At 38.6% G+C, this 8,769-nt stretch overlaps 1 protein-coding gene across 1 annotated transcript; it reads right to left on the reverse strand.

Annotated features, from left to right (window-relative positions):
* Nucleotides 1-489: 489 nt before the first annotated feature.
* LOC120735327 (MAGUK p55 subfamily member 7-like) lies at nucleotides 490-8,548 on the reverse strand. The gene is made up of 8 exons (XM_040034644.1): nucleotides 8,532-8,548; nucleotides 8,407-8,421; nucleotides 7,625-7,657; nucleotides 4,813-4,983; nucleotides 4,273-4,353; nucleotides 3,194-3,287; nucleotides 2,393-2,501; nucleotides 490-796 (listed from the first exon to the last, which is right to left on the reverse strand). The coding sequence occupies exons 4-8, from the start codon at nucleotides 4,925-4,927 to the stop codon at nucleotides 614-616; spliced, it is 582 nt and encodes a 193-aa protein (XP_039890578.1). The 5' UTR covers nucleotides 4,928-4,983; nucleotides 7,625-7,657; nucleotides 8,407-8,421; nucleotides 8,532-8,548; the 3' UTR covers nucleotides 490-613.
* Between the last annotated feature and the right edge of the window lie 221 nt (nucleotides 8,549-8,769).

Genomic DNA, 8,769 nt, shown 5'->3' on the forward strand with positions numbered 1-8,769 from the left:
GATAGAGCTATGACTAGAAATGTATCAGTGGAGTCATCAACTAATGTGGAATTAAGATCAGCTAATCTGCTGGAATTGCAGCTTAATTTGACTGCATGTCCTGCCTGAAGTAATGCTATGCTTGATTTGACAACTTTAGGAAGGTTTAACTGCTATATTAGCTCAAATAGAGCTGTTGAAACTGAAGAGAAATATTTTTATTTCACAGTATCACGTGAACCGTGCTTGAATGAAATGTACAGGATTGTATTTGTTCCTTGTTGGTCTTCAGAACGGCCATTTGCCCCAAGGCTGCACTTTGAAAACATCTGTTTGAATCAACCAAGCACCACGATGTACCTCAGGCAAAAAATACATCAGAACAAATCACATAAAACAGGTCGTGTGGACAGAGAGAAAGATACATTTAAACCCGACCAAGTCACAGTTACACAGTAACAATTTCCTCTTGCTTTTCTATCTCAACTTAAGCAGGGAGGTAATATCTGATTAACATACGATATAAACTATCAGCCATGTACAACCCACACACTAGAAATGCTTAGCTACACAGTAGTAATTCCCTGTCAGTGTCAACAGAAGGACTCTGTATTAAGCTCTTCAAATCTAAGCTTCAGATTTCAAAGTTTGAAGTTAAACAATAAGTTTTTACCGTGAAGGGTTTGGTGGAGTCCTTGTCGTCTTTGCCTGATATAATTTGGGTTTTCTTTCTGGTCTCTCTCAGTCTGTCGACGGTCGGGGGCTTCACGAACACAACGAAAGGTTTAAACTCTGCTGTTCGGAGATGCTTTATTAGCTGAAAAGAATAAAAGTGGATGCAGAGAAAAAGGAGTTAGGCATTTGGCAGCACATTAAGACGTAATCACAAAGTGTGTCACGTATGGTATAAACAGACTGTGAAAAAATTAATAGACAAAACATTTAAAAATATAATCCTGTAAAAAAAAAAAAGGTTGCCAATTCATGGTCCACTTGTAATAGTGATATGAACTGGATTATGGGGTTGTCACAAAGTCCAGTTTAACAGATTCAGTCTGCTGATTTCCAATCGAGGAGATATTAAAAATTAAAATCTTCCTTCTATTTTTAAGCAAAGACATTTTCTGCCTTAAGTTCCTCAGACATGAAAAGTTGAGGCTTTTCCTCCATTCTCTCATTGTAAACCAAATATATTTCTGTTTTGCTGAAGCATTAAATCTTAAATTACCTTTTAACTTATTGACCTCTCTAGAATGAAAAAGTCTTTGCATAAATGACTTATTAGTTGGACAGAACAATTAATAATGACCACAGAGCAGATGACTTCCCATCATTCTGAGTAAATCTAGAACTTTGAAATCATGTTTATAGTTTTTGCCATTTAAAAATGACTCACAAACACCAATCTGAGGGATAAAGATTACTCACACTAACTCATCACAGATTTTAAATTCTTTTGGAAGATAGTGGAGGATATATATGTTTTTATTTATGCCTGATCTTTGTGTCTGTCTCTTCTTTGTGGTGACAGTTTTCTGAAATAACATGCCAATCTGGTACCTTAAGGGCCTTTCACATAGGATATGGCAAGTGCAGAGCTGCACTCTGAAACCCATTTGTTTCTATTGCTTGCGCCACTCAATAACAGTTTTAAAGAGCAAGTGCGCCGGTAAGAGTACTCTTGCATGCAAGGGTCAACGTTTAACTGGGTTAAACTTGGTTAAACTTTGACGTACCTTCGCACGACCAACAGAAACGAAGCAAACAGCCCTACTAAGTTCAACCACACAATGAATGAAAACATGGAGGAAAAGTTGATTGTGTGTGTTTCCGAGTTCAACAAACTTCATGACACAAGTTGACATGCATACTGAGACTTTGGGAGGAAACAACACACGTGTTCACTTGTGGGGACAGTGCCAAAGCTTTCTTTTTTATGGATGAGAAATAGCTGGTCCATCGAGTTTTCGACGTACAAGAGCGCAACAACCACTGCAAGACAAATTTTAGGCCACTCGCTCCAGCTTGCGGTAGGTGCGCCCAATGTGAAAGGCCCTTCAGAGGTATGAGAGAGATGAGATTTGATTAGAGGTGGTGTCTGGTGTCTGGTTCTGGCATGATCATCTGACCTTCTTGCTGTGCTAATAGCAGTGGGTCAAGACCCACAACTCACAACAAGACAGATAAAAAACTTAATGGAGAGGCAGCAGCGGAACCACTGGGAAACAGCTTTCATCATTCACTCAGTTGGTCAATAACTGAGAAATGGCATTACTGTGGAGGTTTATGGTGACATAAGCCAAAGAGGAAATCTTCAAATAAAGTAACAGGACGATCTGCTTCTGAGACAGGTAGTTTCCAAAACAGGCTAAGAATACAGTACAGGGATGGTGAGAAAGAAGGTGTCACTCACATGAGGCTGGACATCCAGCAGGCACACTTTCTTCTTTGAGAGGATTGAACGTATCGAGTCCAGACTTGTGCCGTAGAAATTCCCTTTGTACTCGCCATGCTCAATGAACCTGAGACATGAAAAGAAGAGTGATGAGAAAAAGCACGAACGCACATCTTTGGATGGACGCATGGACAAAGTTTCAAATAATTATGTCAGTTTTTAGAAGAGTAATTACTGTAATCTGAGTTAAAGCCTCAGGCCTTGTACCTGAGCTAAAAGAGGTTCTTTTAGACTGTGATGAGACAAGGATTATTTTTAACTGCATATATTGTCCAAGAAAGAAAATATAGATCTTGAAATGAGCATCAGGAGGACATTTTTAAACTAGTTTACATAAAACAAACAAACCTTTCACTTTTTCCACTGTATTAGATATGTTAATTTGTGCTTTTAAGATTTTTTTTATATATCCTCATAAGAGCAGGATTTTTTTTTAAACAGCAACTTTCAACTTTCACTTTTATAATTAATTTTCTACAATCACTGTGATTTCTGAGATTAGAGTTTTGAGAAATGGTGATAAACCAAAACAATTCATAATTGTTCTCTCCATTGTAGTAAACATTAAAGAAAGGCCGTTTGAAATAGAGAAGTACAAACATATAATCTACACACAGCAGGATATCCAAAAAAGTTTTTCTCTTTTTTTTCCCAGGGAAAAAGTACTTTTGTTTTGGCCAGAGTATGAATATCAATTGTTCATCTCTGCTGTATAAAGTCTGAATGTGTGTTGTGATTGAATTCATCAGTTTTGCTTACTTGTTGTTTTGGATGTCCGTCTCAAAGAGCTGCTTGGAGATGAAGTGGTAATCCACACCATCGGTCTCCTGGTTCTTCTTGGGTCGACTGGTGTCTGAGTGAAAGAAGATGAAGATGGAAAGAGAGGGAGTGATGCCTGTGAGTCATTGCAATGAATAGTGCAATGCTCCTTGTGTGCAACAAGCAGAGAGACAGAGAGAGAGCCGGTGGTCTCCAAAGCTCCGGTTTTCAAATTAACAAAAAGGGGCAACACTTTCGGGCTTAACCCAAAACAACAGCAAGTGTTAAACATATCCATGTGTCCACTGGCAGCGATCAAACATTCAAAAAGAGCGAGACGAGACACTTTCCGATTCTCCTTCCTCTCAATGAGAACCAGGACCTGTGCCATACGTTTCCTATACGGGTCTGAATCAGACTGTCTGGGCTCTATTAAACAACAGCAGCACAGGTCACATTTTGAGAACAATTAACAGGCTGTGTGGAAAAAAAAGGCCACGCCAATGGGATTTTAATACCGGGGACATTTCAAGTGTCAGACTTTGGCTGGGGGAAGACAATAAAGTCATAAAACTTGGTTATAAAAGTTTTTTTTTTTCAATAATTAAAAAAATCTCTCTATGTAAAGAAATATTTCAAATAGTGAGAACAGTGAGAATAATACAGCCACGTTTTTATTACATTTTATTTTATTTCATTTCTGTCTTGCTTTTAATGTTGCATCCTCAATTCAAGATAAAGCACAGAACGAAAGACAGAAACTTTAGTTTCGGCACACAAATGTTTAAAGGTTTCTTTGGGATGAAACAAAGAGAAAAGAGATTGTTGGGAACACCACATTTAATGGTCAGCGAATTAACTTCTATTAACTAGTATAAAACACACATTCACATATAAGACGCAGAGATAAGAACAAAGAAATATGCAGAGCGAAAGACAAATGAACTGTACTGTTCAGCCAAAGTTTGGTGGGCTTAAATCAGAAGAGTGAAGTGAACTTTTTTCCTTTTTTTTAATTTAACCTTTATTTACACAGGTAGTCACACTGACACCCAACGTCTCTTTTACAGGACACTTACGTGGAATGGTCACACTGAAGTGCTGGGGGTCAGAGATCAACAGTTTCTTCTTCAGTTCACTCAAGCCGACACCTGTGGGTCCTACATACAAACATCTAATTATAAACTCAGCCAAACTCCTCATCACGTTATTATCACATCCATAACATGATATGAGACATTCAAACTGTCTTTCGTCTGTACTTGGTGGTTAGAGTTGCCGAGGTTAACTCAAGACCTCAAACACTAATGATGAGAATATAAATTCAAATGTCTAATAGGATCAAATGATGAACTAATGAAAATTTGTATCCAAAAGATCTAAAGTCACTTATTTTTCTGCAAAAATAAATTTCTGGTTATTCATATTCACTTCTTAGGAACAGATGATAGAGAAACATAATATTCAGCTTCTCTCTTGCAGAGCTGGGCCACCTTTATTGTTTCTGTTGTCTCTATGTGACAATGAGGATTTTCATTAAATTCGGTATCCTAACAGCAACAGTGTGTGAGGTAAGCAGCGACATCAGAGTTTGAGAACTTAAATTTCTCTTCACTCACCTACTAGCACCACCAGCCTGTGTTTGTCTCCCCTTTGCCTGCGGTAGGGGACGACTTCCTCGTATGTGGGCACGTCAGCCATGTCGTACATTTCACTCTTCTTCGCCTCGTACATGGACTTGGTGGTCTTTCTGTCTCTCCTGCTGAGGCGAAAGCTTCTCCTGAACCCAGCTGGAGGTCAGCATGAGCCAAAAGAGGTGACAGAAGAAACAGATTAATCAATACAAAAAAAGAAAATTCTTTGTCAGTAGTGTAAAATCCAGCACAACCGTATGTACACATACAAATACTGTGGACTTCAATTTATAGTTGTTTCAGGATCTTGGCAAACACCTCCACACAAACATTACTTTCCCCAGGTGACATCAAACAGGTGAAAACTCATCACAGGTCTATCATCATCCAAAATACAGTCCCTCTCTCCTCTTGCACCCACTGACACACTCACTAAAATAACACAGGTAACTAATTACACAACAACAACAACAACAACAACCATCCTGTCTTCCATACCAGTGGAAACTGTATTACACAGAGAGGATGACAATGAATGTGCTCCAAATTTTAGAACAAGTCAGGTATGGGTAAACGAAGCTTGCTCATTTGTTATGAAAACCTCATAAGATGATCCAAACACGATCAAGTTAGTAAAAAGAAAGGAACTGGCACAAAGTTCTGATATCTACTTTGATTCAAAGCCCCTTCAGTAAAGTAGAAGTGCAAAAAGGTGAAGGAAAAAGATGAGCATATTTAACACAAGCTGGGACGACGCACACTTGCACACAGATACATACAGGAAGTGACTTTACTTCCATAAACAAACAGTTAAATGAAAACAGAAAGTTGGTATAAAGATTGAAATCAGTGAATGAATCTAAGCGGCATCAGCCAATTAATCTCTACACTTGATGTAACCTAACACTGACCCCCACAGCTGCTCTGTATCAGCCCAACACAGAGCTTTACTGTGATTTCACCACATTAATGCAAGCTAACCTGTTTATTCTGCAAACATGATATTATAAAAACACAAAGTTAGTATACTCACACAATGAAAATAGATCATTTTTCAAAACACATATGTGATATGTGATTAAAAATTATGACATGTAACCTTTAAATCTGCAGGTCATTAAATGTCCCAGAGCAGAGATCAGCTTTAAAAATAATCTCTACTCTTTCTCTCCTGACCTGACTTTCTTATCTTTCTCCGTCTCTGAGTGAAGCTAGCTCTCTTTCTTTTCTCTCTTTGTGAAATACAGCAGCTGGACCTTTAACTAGCAACACACTGAGACCAACGGCACACAAACAGCTTGAGTCTGCTGATGTTTGTTGAGCTGATAGAAATGTTGTAGAAACATTATGTTGTGAAGCAAGGTTACTCCCTTTATGCTCATTCCTCTTCTGTAACACTAGCTACAAGCTGACTAAAACATACAGACAAATGCACTTTTTCCGACTCAATTTCAGCTGATACTGTTGAGTCGAGTAACGAGCCTGTTTTAAAAATGATATTTGTGCAAAAATGTAGAGAATAAGAGTAAATACTCAGGTAAAGTACAGATACCTGAAGGTTCTACTTAAGTACAGTAACGAAGTAGCCTCTAAAACAGTGCTTACTAAGGAGATATCATTCTCAAGTTTGCTGGCTGTAAAATGAGCACAACTTTGGGATCAGCATCCCAAAGTTGTGCTCAAGAATCACTCTGGCAATGGACCTTACAGACATTGCATCATTGAGAGGCATGGAGAGAAACCCCCCCCCAAAAAATGAGGAGAAAGACTGCCGCCTCCTCCCACTCCTTTATTTCCCCATGCAACCTCGGCAGCATTGCAAAAGCATCTGTAAGTTCTAAGATTTCAAACTTTAAATCATACAACCACATCCAACAGGCTGAAAAGCCATGCAGCAAGTACTCTCATAGAGAAGATGATATTATAACTCACTATTTTTTACTTCTTCTCCTAAGGTTCTCTCATTTCATTTAAACCTCGTTCTTGGCTGCTGGACTCAAGGTGCTGGACTTTTTTGGACAAAAAATGGAATAATGTTTGGCAGAGTTCGGCTTTGGGAGTCACCCTGATTGAGCTTGGCAGACATGACTCAAATGTAGTATTTATAAACTTGCGTGTGCTCTGGATATCCTGTGAAATCTGGAGTCTAAATGTGCAAATGACAGTGGTAATAAAAACATGATGGGAAACATTTTCTGTACAAGACAGGGATTTGGAAGCAGCTCTCTGGAATTAAGTGGTTGCAGAACCAAAGTGGGCCATGGTAATTGTCATTAAGTCTGACTGGAACCACATCAGCAAGACCGGCCTTCATCCGGACCTCCACAATGCAGCGAAGCACACAAACCTTTCTTTTAAGGCAACTCCAACCAGAACCTCTCAAAGAAGTCCTCAGACCCACAGCAGGGCAGAACAGGATAACTACATACTGCAAATCCATGACATGATCTGCCAGTTGCACTCATGCTGTCAGCATGGGAGCACAAATAGCACAGCATAGTGAGAAAGTACATAACTATTTAAGTCCAAAAAGTGAATTATGTAAGAAGGTTTAAGAAGTGAATTATTTGCCCCACAAGTGCTCTGTGAGTTAGAAGAACAGGTCAAAGGTATGAACAACTGTTCCGTCCCGTGAAACATGTATGACTTAATAGTCTTTAGAAGATGATATATGAAGGATGCATGTGGAAAAAACAAAACTTGTACTTGGCCACTGTCCTCATATTTATTATAACAGTGAAATGACCACATCTGGCAGGAAAAGAAGGCAAGAAGACAAAAGAAGACAATCTCTCACCTAGGTGAAATCCACCACTATAATCAGCATCCTCTGGTGATGAAAAGAAACAAAGGAGCCAAAAAGAACCACAACATCAAGTTAAATAGAATAGTCAGAAATGAGCTGCAGCCCTCTAAATATGATAAAGGGAAAAACACACAGGTGCTGTTAAGAAGAGAGTGGTCAGAGTGGTTTGGGGTAAATTTTGCTTGAGTTACATTTATAGTGTGTTCGTTATTTTTAATATTGGCCTTTTGCCCAGAATGACAGCCACGCATGTAGAGGTAAATTCAAGGACAGGTTACATATAACCTCCATCTAGTGAGCAGCTAAAGTTGACCAAAATAAACAAAATACTCTTTTTCTTTACAGAACTAACAATGTTGAAAATGTTGATGATCCCAGCTAACTGACTAAGCCCCATTTAGCCTTACGGCCACTACATTCTTGGCTGTGGTGTTGGACGAATTCTTGGAGACAGTGAATCAGTTTGTGCTGTGACTGAGTTCCAACAAATATTACTTGTGACGGGATGATTCTCAAAAATGATGTCCACATTTATGAAAATGAGTCGAGGAAAGATGAGGCTTTGTAAAATGTTAAAGTCAATAAAATCTATGAGGAACCATTGACTGTGACAACTAATGTTACTCTTAAATGGTGAATAGCTTTAATGGTCAATTGGGGAGATGAGGTAAGAAGTGGACCTCATTACACACAAATAGCATGAAGGGGAACCAATCACAGATGGTTGGGGTTAGTAAAGTCCTACTCGGTGGAGGATGTCAGAAAAGTAGTACCTTCAATCTCTTCAGCTTTGAGTGCAAGAGAAGCAAGGAATGGAAATTAGGTAATACTAAACAAAATATTAGATTAGGAAGTAAACATAACTCAGGGATGAGGAAGAATATAAGAAGAAACCTACCAAACTCTACTGTCACATCATCTTAGAAAAGCAGAGCAAAGACAACAGAGAGAACATTATAAAACATTTTAAAGCTGAGTGCCATATCCACAAACATCCTATGCAGGTTCAATTCAGTCATTTCTCACAAAACACTGAAAAAGCAAACAATTCTCTTCAGTTTTGTAATGTTTGTGAAAAATACCGAGCTTGACCACTACACAGTAACTCCCAGTATCACTCTAATGTATCACTAGTT

The sequence above is a fragment of the Simochromis diagramma genome, unplaced genomic scaffold, assembly GCF_900408965.1.
Source record: "Simochromis diagramma unplaced genomic scaffold, fSimDia1.1 OVJJ01000568.1, whole genome shotgun sequence".
NCBI lineage: Eukaryota > Metazoa > Chordata > Actinopteri > Cichliformes > Cichlidae > Simochromis > Simochromis diagramma.

Coding starts and splice junctions, on each gene's coding strand:
- LOC120735327 (XM_040034644.1), bottom strand. CDS start 4,927: ATGTACGAGGCGAAGAAGAGTGAAATGTACGACATGGCTGACGTGCCC. Junction 4,354..4,812: donor CAGGCTGGTGGTGCTAGTAG/GTGAGTGAAGAG, acceptor GTTTGTATGTAG/GACCCACAGGTGTCGGCTTG. Junction 2,502..3,193: donor ACGGACATCCAAAACAACAA/GTAAGCAAAACT, acceptor TTCATGTCTCAG/GTTCATTGAGCATGGCGAGT.